At 41.8% G+C, this 21669-nt stretch overlaps 1 protein-coding gene across 2 annotated transcripts in view; it reads left to right on the top strand.

Annotated features, from left to right (window-relative positions):
* PARP1 (poly(ADP-ribose) polymerase 1) overlaps positions 1–17698 on the top strand; it is a 34778-nt gene extending 17080 nt beyond the window's left edge. For both annotated transcript variants that reach the window (XM_064446384.1, XM_064446383.1), the window contains exons 9-23: positions 1080–1220; positions 1951–2193; positions 3218–3286; positions 4054–4186; positions 5610–5805; positions 7092–7220; positions 10463–10546; positions 11325–11447; positions 11851–11979; positions 12729–12827; positions 13390–13542; positions 13821–13948; positions 14348–14409; positions 15516–15630; positions 17149–17698. In XM_064446384.1, coding sequence (XP_064302454.1) covers positions 1080–1220; positions 1951–2193; positions 3218–3286; positions 4054–4186; positions 5610–5805; positions 7092–7220; positions 10463–10546; positions 11325–11447; positions 11851–11979; positions 12729–12827; positions 13390–13542; positions 13821–13948; positions 14348–14409; positions 15516–15630; positions 17149–17230 — 1886 coding nt within the window. In that variant the 3' untranslated portion in view covers positions 17231–17698. The remainder of the gene's footprint in view (positions 1–1079; positions 1221–1950; positions 2194–3217; positions 3287–4053; positions 4187–5609; positions 5806–7091; positions 7221–10462; positions 10547–11324; positions 11448–11850; positions 11980–12728; positions 12828–13389; positions 13543–13820; positions 13949–14347; positions 14410–15515; positions 15631–17148) is intronic.
* The last annotated feature ends 3971 nt before the right edge of the window (positions 17699–21669 follow it).

Below are 21669 nucleotides of genomic sequence, written 5' to 3'. Positions count from 1 at the left end.
AGACATGCTGTCTCCAGCCCACAAATTGGGAAAAGGTTGGACTCCAGAAATCTCCTATAGGCTGTTGGAATGAGTTGCATGCTTTGCTGATACAGCCTGTCCACTAAGAACTATGCTGACTTCTTTCTTATTCATCCTTTATAGCTCTGGCGATAGTTTTGGGTGCAGGGGATTATTGTTACTTGGGGAAGAAGGTGAGAGTAATTCTGCACAGCTAATTTTAGCTAGATGATGTTATTTTAGCAATGAAGACAAACTAACCCAGGTCTTGGTTCTGACCGGCAAGCTGATTCCAGCCCCAGTGTGCCTTGAAAGTAAACCCCAGTTGTTAACCAGAATTAAAGCCAGGTTACTTTGTTTGCTAGCAACCTAACTAATCTGAGTAGGGGGAGAGGAGGAAACGAACCCCATAGTTGGTCAGCCAGAGTTAATAGCATTTATCTTTAGCAGTGCAGATATGCTCTTAGACACTGGCCACATCCTGGACCCACCTGCATTGCAAGGTATTAACACAATGATGTGATGGACCCTCAGGTGGTTACCAGTTTGCTCCTGACTTGTTACGGGGTTTGCATGGTACAACCTTGTACTGTCTGTAAGATCAAGACCTGAATGTACTGTAACGTGTGGAAACACTATTGCTTGAGAGATGATCCTCTTTCTTTAGCCCCTCCAAAACAAATTTCCTTCTGAAGGGGCAGGAGCTTTCCTGTTATAGTGAGTGTCTCCCATGCTGTCCAGGCATCAAAGGAAGAGGGAAGCAGAGCAGAGTCTCTAGTAGCACAGCGCTGAAGCAGACTGATTATTTTTTATTTATTTATTTAAAAAGAAAAAAGGTAGGCAAATAATGTGCTTACACATCCATCTTCCATCCCTTGTGTTGCCTTTCCTAGGTGAAGGGGAGTTTCCTCCCACTTACTTAGCACAGGTCAGGCCTGCTTTTGGACCCTTGTCTCCCTGCCATCTGGGCCCGTTGTCCTGAGCATGGGCGATGCTGTTCCTTTGTGCTTGTTATTTGCCTGGGGGTGGGGGGCTCTGTTCCTGTTGCTAATGTGCTGTGTTGTTTCTGAACCCCCTAGACAAACCACTGACCAACATGAAGATCCTGGTTCTTGGAAAGCTGTCAAAGAACAAGGAGGAGGTGAAGAGCATTGTGGAGGAGCTGGGAGGAAAGATGACAACAACAGCTAACAAAGCCACCCTGTGCATCAGCACACAGAGTGAGCAGCCATGCCTTGGTTACTGGTAGCACTGGTAACAGCTGAGCAGATTACAGAGGGCACACAGCCTTGGAGCTCTCTGGGGATCAGTGTTTGGATTAGGGGGTGTGTTTTGTGTGTGCACATGGCCTTAGCGTGCTTGGAAAAGACAGATGCGTGCTGTTTGAATTTTACTTACCTAACACGTTAATCCTGTGGGTTGCACCGTAAGGCTCTGTTAGGTTTGCAGCAGCTGGTGCTCAGGTCTGTATGCAGGCCGTTGTGGTGTGCAGGCCACCCTTACTGGGGTGAAAGGTGCTGGGGGCTGTGTCCATGCTTGCCTTGGAGAAGCTGCAGAGCTGCCTGGGTGTCTGAGGGCAGTATTTTAATCTGCTGGCAATTTACGGTTTTCTTTTGCTCCCTGTTGGAGTCGAGGTGCAAACTGGCTGCTGAGGTAGGAGAACTGCTCCCACCTGCCAGGTGGTCCAAGGGGGACTCTATTCCCAGCCAAGCTCCGGGAAGGGGAGAGCTGGACCACCCAGATAAAACATGAGTGTTCCTGCTCTAGCCCAAGCTGCAGCTTTGAGCCGATGGGGATTCTGTTCTCCAAAGAACAATGGTGAATCCAAAACATGGTGGGATTGTGTTTCCACAAAGTGTTACAGAGCCCTGACTCATGGCCAGGGGGAGGGGCTAAAGTCTGAAACCTCACTGATGGTTTTTCTCTCCATTTCCCACCCTACCTCTACAGAGGATGTGGAGAAAATGAGCAAGAAGATGGAAGAGGTGAAGGAGGCCAAAGTCCGTGTCGTCTCAGAGGCATTCCTTCAGGATGTGAAATCCTCCAGCAAGGACTTTCAGGAGCTTGTATCTCTCCATGCGCTTTCGCCTTGGGGTGCAGAGGTGAAAATGGAGCATGAGGAAATGGCCGTGGATGGGAAGTGCAGCAAGCCTCCAAGTACGAAGAGTGCTGGGAAGGTCAAAGAAGAACAAGGTGAAGAACAAACCGGTTGTTTCTTTGCAGGCCTGTTCAGTGCTGTGCATGCACAAAGCAAACCTGGGTATACTCTCTCCTTGCCCTTTCCTTGTGTTTTGTGCCCTTTTTCTCATATTTAAATAATGAGACTTCAGGGCAAGGATAGCTTTAAGTAAGCAGGAAGCTGTCTCCTGAGCTGGCTCTTGTTTCCCCTAGTTCAGTCTTACTTCAGAGACCTTCAGTACTGTACGTGCCCAGGCTCCCTGACATCAGTCCAGACTGTTCCTCATAACACCTCAGCTCCTTTCCCAGTTTGGGTCAGTGTTGCAGCTCCAGGGAGGTGCTGGGGCACCAAGATGTGGCAGACACTACTGTGACCCCCAGGGGATGTTAGCAAGTGAGAAAATACTGGGGTCCAGAGCAATGGGTCTTTGTTCTATTTGGTTTAGAACATAACATTTTTTTTTTAACGGAAGAGGAAAAATATCCTACACCAGTGGCATTCCTCACCAGTGCCGTAGAGAACTTGCATTATGAATGCTGGACAGTGAACAAAACCATCACATCTGCTCACTTACCTCTTCAGAACCCCTTCTTCTCCATGTTCTCCAAGCATAGGTTTCTGTCATACAGTTGGGGTATGTTATTGCCAGACTATCTCACAGCAGCAGTATCGCTGGGGGACCTGAACACCCTCCACACCCTGTGAGGTTTTAAAATCCCACTTAAAGACAACCACAAATATGACTTTTATCTGCTGTGCAGGTCAAAAAATTATATGGCCCACCCCTTGGGGCCAGAAGGAAGGAGGTGGTTAGAATCTGGTGGGGATCTTATTTTTCATTTAATTGGGGGAGTGGGGGCTGTGAATTGGCTGCTAAAGCCATGTAAAAAAAGCTATTGAAGTCATCGTGTTCAAATACTGGGAATCTGATCTGAAGTCTCCTTAGGGTGATAATTATGCAAATTGAGAATTTAAATGTTGATTCAAGTCAGACTTCGTTGTCTGCCTAGGAAAAAAATGAACTTTCTTTTGCTGCAGGACCTAGCAAGTCTGAAAAGAAAATGAAGCTAACAGTTAAAGGTGGAGCAGCAGTAGATCCTGATTCTGGTGAGTGATAACAATGGCTGTGCCTGCACCACACACAGTCTTCAGCATTCGTGATTGTTTGCAAAATGTTTTTCAGTGAAAGGATAAGGGTTCCATAGATGGAATGTGAATTTTTAAACCACTATTTTTCTTGCTATCATAGGAAGAATATTGGTTGACATCCAAAGCTGGATATTGCAGGGTTTTCTAGTGTAACTTTCAGAAGGACCACTTTAACTAAGGAGTACACCTTGTTCAGCTTCAGGAGCATCTGCCAGTGGGGTGAATAAAGGCCCAGCCAGCAGAGGCCACCTGTCTGGCACGAGCTTCTGACCCCAGGCTCTTGGGGGGCTGTGCAGCTAATGTTACTCTCCAAACCTGAGGTGCACAGACATTGTTCTGAGAATTCATACTGCATCCAAGGCCAGCCTTTGGTTTTTATGGGCCATTTGCTAATGTGACACCTGCAGAGCTGTATCTCTTGAGAATTCCTCCAGCTGGTCATGCAGTGTTAAATACTAGATTTCAGATGGTCCTTTTTCAGAAGTTAGAATTTTTTTTTCTCTAGTTAGGATTGAGGTTCACTCCAGTGTATCTAAAGGTGTGTGCTCACAATTTATTAAAAAGAAAACATGCTTCAAGTAGTTTTGAATGAGCCATGTGCTCACTGCTTTTGTAGTATTTTTAAGATTCATGCTATGCCATGAAACATTTTCATGAGCACAAATGTAGGAAGGAGACCTGAAATGGTAACCTCCTTTGTGTTCTAACTTGTTTCTTCTCTGTAGGTTTGGAGGATTCTGCTCATGTCTTTGAAAAAGGAGGAAAGATTTTCAGTGCAACCCTGGGCCTAGTAGATATTGTGAAAGGAACAAATTCCTATTATAAACTGCAGCTTCTAGAGGATGACAGAGAGAACAGGTGAGTTTAGTTTTCCCTAGAAATACATTTGTTCACTTTTTTGCAATAAATATTGGATTTTTTGGCATCTATAAAAAGCCACGTATGAGTACAATGTCTTTGTGAGGAGATATGGATAGGTATATTTAGTTTTAAAAGATAAAACCCCCAAAACTGAAAAACAACTCAAACAGCAAACCACCCCTGGAGAGATCTGTGCTCGGTGTGGGGACATTTCTTTGTGGTGTTGACAAAACCTAAGTTGGGAGGTGAGCAGTTTTGCAGAATTGCATCTGGTAGTGTTCATTCCTGCATCCTAGGATGAGCGAGGCATATGCAGTTGGTGTCTTCAGGACTGGGTTAATTGGCTAACAGGAGGGCGCAGTGCTGTGTGACTGATGGTTGTCCTCGAAAGTACAGAAGCAGAATTTGGCGGAGGTTCCTGTGTTCTAACGTCAGGACGCCACATGTAAAGTCAGCGATGCTGCAAATCTTTCCCATATTCTCCAACTTGCTCTTGTCTTCTAACTGTGGAGCTGTAAACTTGAGAAACAGACCCCAATTCCAGCTGTTCCACCACAACGTAGTCCTGAATTGGGTGCCCTGAGACTTATCAAAACGCACTGAAATGGTCAGGGGACGATGATGTGTGTTTAGCTTTCCAGTCTCATCAGACACATGGCAGAGCTGTCTGGTGGTTGTATTACTGAACACAGATAAAGAAATGGAAAGGGTTCTTCAAAATGAAACTGCTCCCCCAAGCATGTAGGGGGTGCTCAGAAATCTAGGGGAGCTGGTGGCTGTCAGCAAAAAAAGTGGGTTCAGCTCTGGATTTATTGCACTTTACCATGTTGATAATAAGCTTCTGTATGTGGGGTTTGTATCTGGATCTGTGATTCAGTACATGGAGGGATCTCCGTGCCTGCATTTCACGCCTGACAAATTAGACAAGTTGACTGACTGTGTCTCTATAAATAATACAGAAGCTCACCCAAGGTGGTGTCAGTAATAAAAACAAATACTTGAGTTACTTTTGGTTTCTCTAAAAATATGTACTCTAGGACTTGAGGCTTGAAGATGCATGGTGTTTGTTTTTCAAATATATGATCCCAGTAGCCTGAAGATTCGTATTTGTGAAACATTAACACTGAAGAGATACTTGCCTTTCTATTCCTGCTGTGCACACGTTTATCCTTGGGGCTGTAGGTCTGGTGTGTTGACACTGGGCAAGTTTTTACACCACATCTTGGACATATGCTCTGTAGTGGCTTTTCTGTTGCCCTCCTGCAGTCACTGACAGAGAATGTCTTCCATAAAATTAATGGTATGCAGATGGATGACTTGCATGCCGTTGCATGGTTAGTGCAGGATCAGTTTCATTCAGACTGAGATCTAGAACTAGAGTGTCTTATGCCTGTTCTTTTCTCGTGTTTTACTGCTGTAGATACTGGGTGTTCAGATCTTGGGGTCGTGTCGGCACTGTAATCGGGAGTAACAAGCTGGAGCAGATGCCCTCAAAAGAAGATGCCATCGAACACTTCTTGAATTTGTATGAAGAGAAAACTGGCAATTCTTGGCATTCAAAGAACTTCACTAAGTATCCCAAAAAATTCTACCCACTGGAAATAGATTATGGGCAGGTAACTCTGAAATGTCCCTGTACCAGGTGGAGCATTGCTCAGCTGCTTTCCTCTAGCTGTTCTGTTCTGCACTCACTGTTAGATCACTTAACAAACCTGAGGGATGAAGTGCAGGTGCAATTGTTGTATCTTCTGTGTGCTACAGAAAGAGCTGTAGATCAATGAGTGTCATGCATTAAAATAGATGTGTTGGGAAAAACGAAGTAGTTCTCCATTGTCAAGCCTGAAGTCCCTTTAGTGCTCGTTCCGGTCTACCCTGTAATTCTAAGAATGTTAATTTGAACTTAATTCAGCAGTTGCATACTCCCTGTCTGAAAACACCATTTTCTTTTATTTAAAAGAGACACTTCTCATCGATCTTCTGCATCCAAAATACACCCAAATGGTGAAGCAGCTCCTATGCAGTGTTCTGCTTAGTGCACATACTGAGCAGGCTGAGAAAGAGGAATTATTCATTGCCAGTAAAATTTGGCTATTTAGACAGCTATGCTAAAGAAGAATTCTCTTCCTTCTGCCCAGTGGGGGTTTGTGTGTCTGTTTCAAGGCATACCCATAACTTAAAACTACTTTTAGATGAAATAGCTGGATGCTGTTAATAGCTATAAAGGTACCAGAGTACCTATTTTCAAGCCTTTGCATTTTTCTGTGGCCAAATTGCCAGATGTTGTCTTTCAGTGCAAAGTACTCAATGCTTAGCTTCATTTCTGGAAATGTAAATATTGCAACGGCAATGTGTCTAATACACTGCAACACGCAGTGATGTTCTGAAACATCTGGCAGATGCTTTATTGGTGCACCACTCTACCCATGAAAGCATCTAGATGGTATTACGGTGAATGGATGATTCCTGTACTCATCTGTGACAGTTTTTATTGCAAAAACTTAGTGAAACTAGTTACTGCATCTCTATTTTGTCAAAAGCAACAAAGTAAACGGTCATTTTTTCATATCAAGGTCTCTATGCAGTAGAAAGCTTGCAGAAAAAGTAATTAATACTGTTGCTTGAGGTGAAGCAGAGAAGCACAGAGTTTTCACGTTCCTTTAATTCTACTTATATTTTACAGTGCCACCTCTTAAAATAATGTCTGCCAAATTCCTGAATCGGTGCATTTTTAAACCCTCTTTGTTCCAAAATGTCAGAGCAATGTCCCACGCTCCTCATGAACTTCAGGCTAGTCATATTATGCATATGCTAGATTGATTTTTAGAGTTGTTACCATGGCAGCCAGCCTGTTACTTTTATCCTTTGTGATTTTGCTAATTCCGATACTATTTTTACCTCCCAGGATGAAGAAGCTGTCAGGAAACTGACAGTGAGTGCCGGGACAAAGTCAAAACTTGCTAAGCCAATCCAAGACCTTATTAAGATGATCTTTGATGTGGAAAGCATGAAGAAAGCGATGGTGGAATTTGAGGTGACTACACACATTCATGTTTCTCATTTCTGACACTCCTTTCTCTCTTTATATCATAGATATACAGCCAGAAACAAGTTATTTGCAATCCAGGTGAATCATACTTCCTAGAAGTCAGTGTGAGTTTTAGATCAGCCTTAAAGTATAAAGACAAGAGTCTGACCAGAATTTGTCAAGCACTGGAAGTAGTAACTTAGTTATGGTGCATGCAGTTTTTAAAACTTGGGTGCGTTCTTTGTTCGTTAATAGGGAATGTCTGTATCAGTGTCTTCAACTTAATAAGCCTTTGAGAAACTCATCTGCAGGTCCTGGGATCAGTAATTTTTCTCTGCTTTTTCCAGTGACGTGCATCATGACCACTGTTCACTGAATGCTCTTAAAATATTAACACAGGTAGCCAATTTACTGGTGATGTGAGACAGGAGGCACTTTTTTTGTGAGTGGTGAACCATGTTTTGGGGGGGGACAGCACTACCACTAATTTACCTAGGAAATGAGCATGCAGCTCAGACTTAAGGAATGCTGCCAGTCGATACATGTACTAATAAAATGCCTTGACAGAGTCCAGATCCTCTTCTGAACAGGACCAAACTTGAGATGATTTTGTTGTATTTCTCGTTTGTTCTAATGATACCCTATTTTCATCCATTCTTCCTTCCTCCATACTTCTTGATCCAGGCTTCTAACAAGCTTTCAGAGAGTAGTCTGGTAGTATCATCTGTCTCTCCATGCATAGAAACAATTTTACTGGTGTTCAGAGAACCTTCAGTTTGTTTTAATGCAGTCATTCAAACTGGGTTAATTCTAAATAACAAATTTCAGAGTTCTTCAGCCAGCTTAGTTATCCTGCTCTAAGACTTCATATTTAAGCAGCTGTTGTTTGCTCTCTGTATCAGTATTTCATGTATCTACTTTTCAGAACAGGCTTTGCACCATTTTGTACAGCTTATCTGAAAGCTTTCAGATGGTGTGCCCAACATTTTGTAGTACCTTGGGTTAATTGTGTTCTCCTGTATCTTCAATCGTTCTTTACATCAAACTCTTCTAAAATAATAATAATAATTCTTTGTAACGGGAACTGGATAAAGACTCTGAACTGAACATCATCTGATGTTTTCTGATTTTATAGAACTCCTGTTGAAACTATGTTAATTCATACAAGCCTGCAGATCTATAGACCTGGGAGTCCAGATGGGCCTGTCTTCCTATTACATTTATCTGCCTGTACTATTGCTGCCAAACAGCTGTTTTCAATTAGAGGAAATAACGTTTTTCCAAGTTAGAGGTTTCTGTGTATCTTCTAAAAATGGCTGGTTGGTTCCTTTTAATCAGCCTCATCTCAAATACTTGAGTCCAGGAACTCTCACTCTGCCAAAACTGCAGCAAATTCTTAGTTTTTCCATTACACAACAATAGATTTATCTGATGTGTTTCTTCTCCTGCTTCTAATTTAGCTTCCAAGAGTTTTACCTCACCAAGCATACAGGGGTTTATTACAATTATCTGTGTCATTGCCTTACATGAAAAGGTTGGCTAGAGGGCTGAGTCCTAGTGCTGTGTCCTCTCTTGCCTGGGTGGAAAGCAAACATCTCCCTTGCCTCTCATATGACAGTCTTGGTGCACGCATCTGTGTTGTGGAGCTAATTCTTCCCGTTACCCTCAGTGCATCTGGCAGTAATTGCAGTGCTGTTGTTTTAGACAGAGCCCCTTGGCTGCTGTGCTCTTTTGATGCACCTAATGATAAAGCTTTGGTTGCAGTTTAGCTTTATATTAGCTCTGCAGGGCTCTGGTCACCTCCCATGACTCATAGGAGACACAAACTCCAGCCCTTTGGCTGTATGTGGGCTCTGTAAGAGATTTCTTATTCAGTCACGTTTCGGGGGATGTGTTAGTCTATAGGTGTTGGTGTTTGTGTTAGTGCTTGTATGTGTTAGTTTATAGGTGTCTGCTGCTAGGCGGCACGTCCAAGTTAAATGGCCCATTTACCATGTCCTTCATGATTTTTCAGCTAATAATTAGATAATATGGATGGATGGTACTCAAGAAAGCATTGGCCCCAAAAGTTTGGGAGCTACAAATCTATTGCAAGTTGTTTTTCATTCAGTTATTAATCTTGGCTTTGTGACTCTCATGTCCCCCAGATGTGATCAGTTCTGAAGCCTGTCTTCTCTCTTGCAGTCCATCTTGGCTTTTCATAGTATCTGGCTTTATGTGTGCTTAGCTGCAACTAAAGGTGAAAGTTCTCCTAAGTCCAGTGGAAATCTTCATACAAAACCACTTCAGGGCTTTCACACCAGTCTATAGCTTGGAAGAGCCTTCCGAGTTCAGCTTACAGAGCAGATTTACATAAATCTGGGTTTCCTAGCTCCATAATGAATAAATAATGTGGAACTTTTCCAGACGGTACACGGTATACATGGTGTCGTAGGAACTTCTGTCCTCGGGCGGAATCTTAAACCCATCAAGTTCAGTAAAAACTAGGTTGATCTGCAGGGTGTACAGTGAGTACTGTCAATATTCTAGAGGGTATATGTATGATCTTTGTAAACGACTCCATGGGACTTGTCTTCTGTCGAACATTTTTGCATTCAGGTGGTCCTTAACCCTGCAAGGATTTAATGCAAGTCCGAAACTTTTCCAAGATCAATCAATACACAAACAAAAGCAACATATAAATTAAATCAATGGATAAATGCAGGCAACCAAGACACCGCTTTTGACTTAGTTGCAAATTTTTTGTTCGTTTTTCAATGAATATGAAGCATCTTATAACACCTTTATGTTTGACGCTTGATAATTGTAGGGTAAAGTTGGAAGAAGGTGTCTAGGTTGTACCTAGAGACATAGATGATCTTATGAACAAGAATTATTTCATTCAGTTTGCTTCTTTGCCAGCCTGAAATGTATGGTTCCTGAAGTGATTGAGGAATTAATCTGACACCAGGTCAATATTAAACTTCTAGCCAGATGCTTAGCACCCTATTTTTGTGTTGTCTTAGCATGCATGCTTAGTTTCCTATGGCAGTATTCCTTTGTTTTTAGGATGTCTTCTCAATATACTGCACTGTCCTTCTCAAATCATTCCTTGATCCAGAGATTAATACCAAGTCTGAAATGTTTTCATTCTTCATGTGGTCAGTCATACCAGGATGGAAAGATTTGTTCCCTAGAAACGAAAGAGGGAATGCTGCAGTGGTGTCAGTGTAGTGAAATCCTGTTTTAATCGTTTAAACCTTCATCAGATTGACCTGCAGAAGATGCCATTGGGAAAACTGAGCAAGCGGCAGATCCAGAGCGCATACTCCATCCTTAATGAGGTTCAGCAGGTGAGCATGAAAGGTGGTAGAGCAAGAGGGGAATTCAGAAGTTGTTCTGGGCTCGGAGTGGGGTGAATGCCGAGCTGTGTGTTTAAAGATCTGTGTTCTCTCTCGCTGGAGAAGGGGATGTGCCTTCCACAGGTTAGTTCTCTTCGCTGTTGCACCGGTTTGGGCAGTACTTGTAGTACAAACTCCAGGCTGAGCCAGACGTAAATGGCAGTTGAGCAAATGATGCTGGTGTCTTGATCTAGTTGCGAGCTGGTGTTTCCACCCCAGAGAAGTTTGTCTGAGGATAAGAATTAAGATTAAGTTGACACAGGAAAGGGTGTGGCTTGGTGACATTACTGTATTTACACATCATGATCTGGACCGTTGTAAGAATCACTATACAGTATTGCCTGAACAGCTTGCAAAGGTGTACCAGCACACCCCAATTTTTTGTCATGGGCACCCTGGCAAAGCATAGATATGGGAAGTTGTCAGAGCAATCCAGAACCTTGCCGAGGACTTGCACCCCTTCCATATGCAGAAGCCTTTATTTTGCCTTCCAGAAACATAATCCTCATTAGATTTTTCTCATACTAGAAATACTATGTATTTCTGTGCAAGTACTGTGACTTACTACATGCAAAACAACTAAAGAGAATTGCCCTTTTTAGTCCTGGGAGAGTTTCAGCATTAACACTATTGCTGCTTCTCTGTATTAGTTCTCAAATATCTTGTGTCTGTCTATTGCTATGGAGGCTTAATCTTAGTAATTTTCTTTGGTGCTTGTTGTCTTGTCTAGGCAGTTTCTGACAGTGGTTCAGAATCCCAGATCTTGGACCTCTCCAACCGCTTTTATACTCTGATTCCTCATGACTTTGGGATGAAGAAACCACCTCTCCTAAATAACTTGGAATACATTCAGGTATTGACTGGAAACAACATTATGTTGTTTGCAGGTAACAGGTCTGATATCAGATGTCTAACACAGGGCATTTGTGAGGTTTGAAGACTTAATTTAACCTCATGCTTTTGTGAGGTTAAGCTTGGTTTTCTTCAGAATATATTTTTTGTTTATGTGCATATATGTGTGTATACATATACAAATAATTATATGTTATATGTTATGGTCTGTATATGTGTGTATATTTTAGTATATTTAAGAGTGTGTGTGTGTATATATATATATATATAAAAAAAGGCAGTGTTTTGTTGTTAGAGGGTAGTGTGTGGCAGTGATTCACATACACTTTTATAATTTGAGGTATTCCAGAGTTATTCTGAACATGTCAAAGGCATAAGTAAAATAACCTCTTTAAATTCTTCAGGCTAAAGTGCAGATGTTGGACAACCTGCTTGATATTGAGGTTGCTTACAGCCTTCTCAGAGGTGGAAATGAAGATGGAGATAAAGACCCAATTGACATCAACTATGAAAAACTGCGAACTGATATTAAGGTAAAGGAAATAAAAGGAAACAAGTGAATGTGAATACAAGCTGATGTCCTGTTAGTTTGGAGTATAACAAATTGCCTAGACTGTAAGTAACATGTGTATTGGCATGAGTTCAGTGAAGGGCCACTGAGGTTATTAAGGGACTGGAGCATGTGTTGTATGAAAAGATGCTGAGAGAGCTGGGGCTTTTTAACAGGGAGAAAAGAAGGCTCAGGGGACATCTATAAATACCTGATGGGGGGAGGGAGTAAAGAAGAGAGAGACAGACTCTTTTCAGTGGTTTCCAGTAACAAGGGGTAATGGACACAAATTGAAATACAGGAAATTGTATTTAAACAAAAGAAAAAGCTTTTGTTATTGATGGTGTTTGGTTTGGGTTTGTTTGTTTGGGTACTGTGAGGGTGGTCAAATGCTGGAAAGAGCTGTCTGGGGAGGCTGTGGAAGCTCCATTCTTGGATGTGTTGAAAGCCTGACTGGACTCAGCCTGTGGCAACCTCCTCCAGCTCACCCTGCTTTGAGTAGGGAAGGTAGAAATCATCTCAACTTCCAGAGGTGCCTTCCCATCTCAGACATTCTGTGACTGGGTGCTGTCTGTATGCCTGTACATTGTCTCTAGCTGGGAATGAATTTCCACCTAACTGATAAAGGAGGCTTAAACTAGGGAGTTGCAAGCATAGGGTGGTTGTCATTGTGATGTAAGAAGCCTGCTAGTTTGTATGCTAAAGAAACTTCTCTTGTTTGCCTCTTTTCAGGTTGTTGACAAAGATTCAGAAGAAGCCAAGATTATTAAACAATACGTGAAAAATACTCATGCTGCTACTCACAATGCATATGATCTCAAAGTCGTGGATGTAAGCTGGGCAATACTGGGGCTTAACTTTGTGAAGATGGACTCTTCAAAGTTGACTTACTTGTTTGCAGTTTCCTTTTATTTTTGAGTAGCTTACATAGTTTCCTTTGAAGGGATGGTTTGATAGACCAGACCAATTGCTATTGAATAGAATAGCAAATGTCTAGGCAGAGATGAGTCTAAACTTGCTGAGGTGTCTTTGGGGGTGTGTTTTTACTTTAATGTAATTGGCCTTAGAAAGGAGGTGGAGGAGTAATCATCTTCTAAAATTGAGCCTTACTAGTTCATTGAATGATTTTTCAGAAAACTATGGTCTCATGAAATTGCAGAAGGGAAGGTGGAGAAGTAATCAATAACAAGTACTGTGTGATCGATGCTACCTCTTGCTAGTGCGACACAGCAAACTGCAAATACTGAAACCCATCCAGATCAATTTCCTAGCAGATTAGAATCTTAAACAGACTCAGACTGGATAATTTTTTAAAAAAAATCTGATTAGTTGCATGAAGGTAATGCTTTATTTGCTTGGTTGTTCTTTTTCTCCTATCCTTTTTGAATTGAAGATCTTCAGGATTGAGCGTGAAGGAGAGAGTCAGCGTTACAAGCCATTTAAGCAGCTTCATAATCGCCAGCTGCTGTGGCACGGTTCCCGCACCACCAACTTCGCTGGTATCCTCTCGCAGGGTCTCAGGATAGCTCCCCCTGAAGCTCCTGTGGTACGTTAAACAGATAGCTTCTCTGGCTGCCTCCATCCCTGTGCTCAGAGATGGCCACAGTTGGAGACAACCTAAACAGGAGAATTTCTATGTGGGGAGGGCTCAATGTTCACGCTCAACCTGCAGACAACATTGTGTGTCCAGAGTCGGTTGCTGACTGGTGCCCACAAGAGCTTGAGTTGCAGCTTTTGCTCTCCTGGGAGCCCAGCCAGGTGGATTCAGTGCTTCCTTTGTATTATTGTCCCAATAATTTTTTTTTTCCCTTTTGCTGCTTGCAGACTGGCTACATGTTTGGGAAGGGCATCTATTTTGCAGACATGGTATCCAAGAGCGCTAACTACTGTCACACATCTCAAGCTGATCCCATAGGCTTAATACTACTGGGAGAAGTTGCCCTTGGAAATATGTAAGTAACTTATGAAAAGTATTTGCCAAACATGCTTCATATGTCATGGTAGAAGGTGATGCTAAAATTGCAAGCCTTTTCTTCAGTGTGAAGAAAGAGCACTTAGTATTTCTTTAGAAACAAAATTCCTTTTTTCTTAAAATGAGAGCTGTTTGGTTGGGGAAGAAAAAAAAAATCAATGTTGCAGTTCTAGAATCTTGTACTAAATGCCAATATCATTAAAATTAGTAACTGGGACAAAGAAGGAAGGCTGTTAAGTTCCAGAAGAGTAGAATCTAAATTAACTTTATATTAACTCACCATAAAGTGAAGCCTGGGGAAAAAAAAGGGATTTTTTTTTTTACCAAGATAGTTTAAGATGAATGTAAAACGCTGTTGTGTGTTCTTTGTGCTGTCCAGGTATGAGCTAAAGAATGCTTCTCACATAACAAAATTGCCGAAGGGGAAACACAGCGTGAAAGGTAAGCATTAGTAGCTGTCACTGGTAATCTGCTACTGATGGCAACTCACCTTGTGGCTCTCCGCTTAGCAAAGAGAGCTATAGTAATTTTGTAACTGTACTTCCTTTAAGAGTTTGCATAATGTCGCCCTGTAGTTGCATCTGTATATGCATACATGGTGCTTTGAGATGGGAGTTAGTACACTTGGAAGCTTAAGACTGAAGTTAGTGTGTTGCCTGAAGTTCAGGAGAAATTTTTATTTGATATTACACGAGACAAAATGTAAGGCACATTCTCCAACTTCTTACTTGCTTTCATCATAATAATACTATATTTTAGGAGAAAGATGAGAGGTTTGATAGAAGAATAATTGTTTAGCTTTCAAAGTGCTTTAGAAGCTTGAAGTGAAGGGAGAAGCTAAGAATAAAAGTTTAGATGGAACAGCTGCTCTCATTACGTTTCTATCTGCAAAGACTATCAGTATGTTGCACTGAAAAAGGAGATGAGAGAAAAGACATAGCTCTCTAATTCAAGCAAAAGAAACGGTAATCGTCTATCTTCTGTGCTGAGATGAGATGAGAGGGTGGAGAACAGTACCATTCAGTAGTGAGTGGCTTTTCTTAAACTATTCTTTTTGAGAGGCTTAAGAGAAATCAAGTTGCCTAAAATAAAATACAATGTGATTTTAGCATCTTTTTCCAAATACATTCTACTCACACTATTACAGATATCAAAATGGATTTGTACTGAAGAGTTTAAAGAGAACAAGAATTGGTTTGTTACACTTTTCTGAAAATGTTGCAATGTGCGTGTTTTCATTAATGGACTTAGCATATGAGAGCTTTAAGTCTGGTCTGTTTTAGCTTTCATCATACAGATTAGACAATTAACAGCCAAAAGTCTAAAATTCTCACTTCTAATGTAGCAGAGTATGACTATCATTAGTACGGTGATGCTGCATTGAATAAATAGACTATACCCTTTGTGTTCTTTTTAAGATATTTTTGCACTTGGTCAGCATTTGAAAATATATGTGAAGTAATATTTGGCTGGCTGAATCATTTTCTTTATGTGCAATATCTGTGTTTGCCTTCTAGACTTGTAACTAATGTGTTTTCCCTTTCTAGGCTTGGGCAAAACTGCGCCTGATCCCACAGCTACTACCACCCTTGGTGGTGTAGAGGTTCCCTTAGGGAATGGGATCTCAACTGGAATTAATGATACCTGTCTTCTGTATAATGAGTATCCTTTGCTATTATGTTGGCTGCATGCTGTGTTTGAGTGTTGCTGAGTTTAGCAGGACCTCGCTAATGTGGGTCAGGAGTTACGGCACAGCGTGTTTGGTTTCTTTTAGATCTGCTTTGGAGTACTCACAGACAATTTAGAGTCTCTTCTCCAAGGGAGATGATTTTACAGTTGTCACACTTAAATCATCATTCTGAGAAAAAGGAAACAATACATGTAGCAAATAGCTGTTGCCCCAACAGGACTCAATACCTGAAGGCATTGGTGTGGCCAGTAGTGCCTTGCCCAGAGATGTGTCAGGACAAGGGAAGGAGAATGCAACCCATGGTGGTTTCACATCACTGCAGTCTGATTTGTTCCTCGTGGTGCTGTGGCTGGCCAGCTTGGCCAGGAGGAGGTGGGGGAGCCAGCTCTGTGGGTTGATGGAGTCTCACATAACACAGCTTCTCTTGTGTTCCCCAGACCCTTTGCAAGTATTGAGGTAGACCTCAGATGCCCAGCAGAGATGCAGCCATTAAAGCCTCTTTCTAAGCAGAAATGCCCCCAAATTAATGTGTACTCAAGAGTCACAAGAGATCATAAGAATAAGTGATGTCTAAGGTCCCAGATCAATCTCTTCACTGCCAGTGAAGCAAGTGACCCATTAATACAACCTCTGGGTTGTGAAGAAACTGTCTTCTCTCTTGGTAAGCTGTTTTCCTCTTAGAAGCAGTCTTGACAACACAAGTCGTGGTAATACTGTTTTTATCTTGAGTTTTCTTAAATACAGCATCTGTCTTGGTCAGATGATAAAATACAATACAGTTCATAATAGCTAATTGAGGTAACATGATGTGCATTCATTTTGTTTTACACTATATTTGATGGGGATGCTTTTCAACTAAAATTGGGATTAGAGGTAAATTTGAGGCCTAAAGTGTTGAGGAACAAATAGGCGAGCTGGGATTGCCTTCTGAAAAAACAAAATGGTGCAGTGCGGTCGTAGAATGTGCAAACACTGCCAACCATTATAGAGCTCTTCTCTGTGATTCCAGTTTGGGTTTTTTAGTGGGAGATTAAGAGGACATTAATGACTTTGTGTTGGAAGGTAGCAATAGATCTACAACTATAATTGTAGATGCCAGGTCTGACTGCAGATCTCATCTAGCATATGTCACTCCACTGTTTAGATAGTGAGAGAGAGATTGTGTGTTATGGCTCTGGCTGACAGAAAATAATGGTCAAGAGCTGCAGCCCTATATCCAAGTCAGTTCACCTGCCTGTCACTCAGGATTCCTGCTGCACCACCATTAATTCTCCATATGACTGTTAGTTGCTTGTTTCTAACTATTGTATAAAACATTTTCAGATTCAAAGAAAAGTCAAGTTTAAAGATTTGTGGTTTGAGCTGTTAGAACTGCTGAATCACATAGGCATATGTATGGTAACTTAAGTTCAAAGGTGAAGTTTGACTGTGTTTTGAGGCTTCTCTGTGTTATATTAACAACTGTAATTATTCCTTAACATTCTTCCCAGATATATTGTGTATGATGTTGCTCAGGTAAATCTGAAGTACCTGCTGAAACTGAAATTCAACTATAAGACATCACTCTGGTGAACAGTATTTAGAAACACTGTTAGAGTTATACTGTAGTTACACTATAGCGTTGACTTCTGACATGCTTACACATTGACTTCTCTTACCAAGATATCAAGAGTTAAACTGCAGAAGAGGTTACTAAATCCTATTTAGTACAACACTTAGTGAAATTTTTATATAAATGTGTGGCAGCACATGGACCTGAATTCTGATGAGAACGAGTACTTGGTTTTGTTTTATACCACTTCTAATTTTGGGGCTTTCAAGTGTTTCTTCTAATTGACCAAACTGACAAAATACAATTCAAGTTTGTGCTTTTAGCCGAACAGAGCTTGGCAATAGCAGGAGAAGGAACTTGATGTTTGCGATATTTGCTCTGTTAAGGTTCCCTCTTGTTTAAGATACCCATTTTCGGTTTTCATTTGAATAAATGATAAATGTGCATTTATTTTGACGTAAAAAATAAAAGCTAATTTCATACTAACAGCTTTATGTTTCAAAACTTCCAAATTGTTTTGGTTTTGAGTCATGATTTAAGTGTATTTGGTAAAATGTTCTTAAACATGATATCTCTCTCTGAAGATCAAATGCCAAATATTGAAATCTGTAGTCATGTTTCATGAAGTCATGGTGAAATGAAAATTTGGACTTTCCACTGAGACTTCATCTGTCAACAGTTGGTGTGGTAAACATGGAAAATGAATTTGTGGCTGTTTGAATTTAGTATTAGCCCCAATAAACCACCTTTTAATATCTACCTTCAACGTGATGTAAGTTGGTTGTTGTAGACTCTAGTCCTAACAAAGCTGTAAGCTGAGTTTGGGCTCAAGCTTCACTCATCATGACCTGGAGTGAGGGATGTTGCCACTCTGTGGGTGGTCTTGAAACATCAGTATAAACTAATAATTTCAATGGTCAGTGATGGTTATTACTTATTTTAAAGCAACTCACTTTCAGTAACTCATTGAGCAGTATGGGAATACTTGACTGTAGTGCAACATCAGTTCTTTCTCTTCAAAAATTACTGATTTCCCTGAGCTATTAGGGCAAGTTGGCTAATCCCCAGGGACAGTTCTGCAAGGACAGTGCATTCAGTATCTCTTCCACTATGACAGTTCCCTTCCTAAGAAGGGACAGTTTAAGCTCTTTCTGATGGTTGCGGCTTCAGTCTTTGGTAACCTGCATGGAAAAACCAGATCAGTTTCCTAAAATGTTGTGATGCCCATGTGCCTTTTGAAAGAGGAGCTCCAAGCCAAAGTGGTAGCTTATGGAGCAGCTGTTTCCAGGACCTGTGAAGGAGAGGAGGATGAGGAGTGATAGATGGAAAACAGAGCAGCTGCTGTTGGGGAGAGAAGGAAATGTGGAAGGACTGGGTAAGTGATGTGACATGGGAACTGACACAAGAGAATCAACTGCAGTTGGTGCTCATGTATTTGAGAGGAAGTGAAGAGAGTGGCCCTTGTCTTCTGGTTCTTCAGTAGCTTAGCCAGTGGCTAATGATTGTTTCACTACCAACAGTCATTTAAGCCTTAAGTATAACCATGTCAGTCTCCAAAAGAGAACAGGAGAAATGGTTTAGTTGTGAGGTAGAATTTCCCCCCCCCCAATATTAAAAAATCCAGATTGCAGTTGAGTTTGGGACCAGAAATTAAAGGTTGATGCTTTTGATGGTCCCTGTCACCTGTACTAGAGGTGGCTCAGAGTTCCCTTTTGATCTAAGACCTCTTGTCCTGCCCTGAGATATGGCTGTAAGTGCTCTGTAGCAGGAGGAGTGTTTTACGATGTGTACATGGTGCTGAGTTACAATTGGAGCACAAGCAATTATATCCCAAGCTCTGCTCTACCCTTGCAAATACAGCAGTAAAAGATACAGTGGGACAGGACTCTCTCTGAAGAGGCAACAGGTGCCCTTTGGGGACCATAGGAGAGCCATGGTGTGACTGTCCTGCAGTGGAATCTAGTGTGAATTCAGGGTGCTGCTTCTGCTGGCAGCTTGTCCGACTGCAAAGCGGACCTGCTTCTTCTGAATCCAGGTGCTGGTGCTGCTGTGACCCAGCACACAGACAGACCCACCCTGGGGCCAGGCTGAGAAGAGTAGCACAGTGACAACCACTGAAGGCATTACTTTTGGAGGATGTGCACAAAGCAGAGCTGGATGCATAGGTAGTCCCATTTCTGTCAAAACTACTTGAAAGGAATGAGTTGTCAAGGCATTAGGTCCTATGACATCCTCTGCTGTTTTTCTGAGGAGGGATGTTGACGAATGATTTCCGACTACAAAAAAGCAACAATGTATAAATATTTTAACAATTTTATATTTATTTAGCATGGCTAGAGGCTCTGTTGTACAGTGGCTCACAAATGTTAAACTAGTCCATGCAGTTTATGTGAATTGGGTAAACTGAAGGAAGCCAGCCTAGGCCTACTGATTGGCAGTCAATGTAAATTGTTTGTGACTTGCCCAAGTTCATGGAGGAAAGGAGTGGCTCAGAAAAAAGTGCAGCACAGGTCACCCAACCCTGTACTTTAGGCATAAAGCAATCTTTAAATCAGGTGGTACAGCCTTTAGTGAAATCCCACCCTGACCACCTTCTGTTTCTAATCAGAGGAAAGGTGCGGGGCGAGGGGGAACCCAAATAATTTATACATGAGAAAGACCTCTGGGCACATCAAACTTTCTCAATACCATAAAGAGTTGTATTTGGGTTCTTAAATGAGTCATGCAGTGTTGGTAACTACTGAGGCCTTTGCTTCAGCTTTCTTTCTGGAAGACTGTTCCAAACCTCCCTCTATGAGTTCTGGGGGCATAATTTTCTGCTGAAGTGTTTTTGTGGCCAGTTTATACCCATCTTAGTGTTTTGCTTAAATCGTTTTTATATATGTGTTGAGGCCCCTAACTTAGTGTATTATACTCTCCTTCCATTAAGCCCATTAAAAAAAAAAGTAGTTTCCACTGTTATGGAGTATGTGCATCTGATCACGAGCTTGTGTGTCCTTTTACTTTCAAATAAATGCCAGGCTACTTCTCCAGAAATGACCAATCATTTTGCAGAGGCAGTGGCATCTATGAGAAGAATTGCAGGTCTAGATCCCAATCAAGATGACTTGCTGGTTCCAGTGTGAAGGTAGCATGTAAGCCAGTGAGCATTGTGGCTTGCTCTCACAGAAAGTGAGATATGCAAGTAGAGTCTGAAGGCAAGAAGAAGGAATGGCTTCCCAACAACCGAAAGGGGGAAATACTGCTTCCCCTGCCCCCTCATTAAAAATTCTAATTTCACAACATGATTAATGCAGCAGGACTCAGACTTCACAAGAACATGCTTCAGTGACTGAAGAGCAGACTCTTCTGCCAGCCATCTGTGTTGTTCTTCCTACTACTAGTGCCTGCCTAGGGGAGGTGAGAAAATGGCACCCTGGCTGTCTCCTGTCCCTGGGACATAGCAGGAGTACCAACAAGACTCTGAATACATTGATTAGTAGGTGGTGTAACCCATGTCTTAACATCACCTGCAGTAATTAAGGAGAAATGAGAGCGCAGAAGTGCTTTCTGCAGTGTTTTGGCACACACTATTAAGAGCAGTTGCCTAACATGACCCTCTGGGAAAGCGAATGGCATGAGTGAAGCCAGCTTAAAGATCTCCCTCCATCTGTGCAAGGCAGGTGAGTCATCAGTACCTAATGGCAGGTTGTTAGCGGCAGATGTTCTCTGTCACTGTGCCTGTCTATCAGAGTTATGTCATTTCCACGTCACCCAAGTGCAAACTGCAAATTTGCCAGAGTAGTAAAATGACGCACCGAAAACATTGCGTGTTTGCATGCCATCAAATGGCACTGGCCATGGCTTTGTCAAACGGGGTTGTGTTTGTGTGACTTGGAAACAGCGTGCACAGGAGAAACGAAAACCCAGAATATAGAGATACTGCAGCATTCGTAAAAGGCCTTTCATAGCAAGAATCCTCATAAGTGTTGATGGCTACCCTTTTCAGCACAGTGAATGGTAATAGCTTCTGCTAAATATTTTCCAAATGTAGCTGTTAGAACGAAATGAACGAATACCCAGCATCATGCTGTTGGGATCTGAATTCTGCCTTCTGACCTGGTAATTTTTAGGATGAGCGGCAGGAGGTGTTGGGGGTGGAGGGAAATCTCTCTTAGCTTTTTCATCTGTTTTCTAGTTTTATCACAATGTACAAAGATGCCCTGAAAGGCATTGGGGTTTTTTGTTTCTTTTTTCCTCTTTCATTTCCCTTCTAGAAATTCAGGCTCTGAGGACTGTTGCAAAATGCAATTGTGTTGTAGGAAACTTTTCTTCCTTCCCCTGAAAATACCTTCCCTCTGTGAAAGCTGTAGCATCAGGGTGGCGCTGGGCAACCGCTGCTTTCAGCACAGCAAGACCTGATGACAAGGTTCACAAAAGACAGCAGCAGAAATCTCACTGGTGATCAGTGTTTTCTGTC

This window comes from Phalacrocorax carbo, chromosome 3 (assembly GCF_963921805.1).
Source record: "Phalacrocorax carbo chromosome 3, bPhaCar2.1, whole genome shotgun sequence".
In the NCBI taxonomy this organism is placed as follows: Eukaryota; Metazoa; Chordata; class Aves; order Suliformes; family Phalacrocoracidae; genus Phalacrocorax; species Phalacrocorax carbo.
Note: the sequence above shows the minus strand (reverse complement) of the source record. Positions and strands in the feature narration are given on the sequence as shown.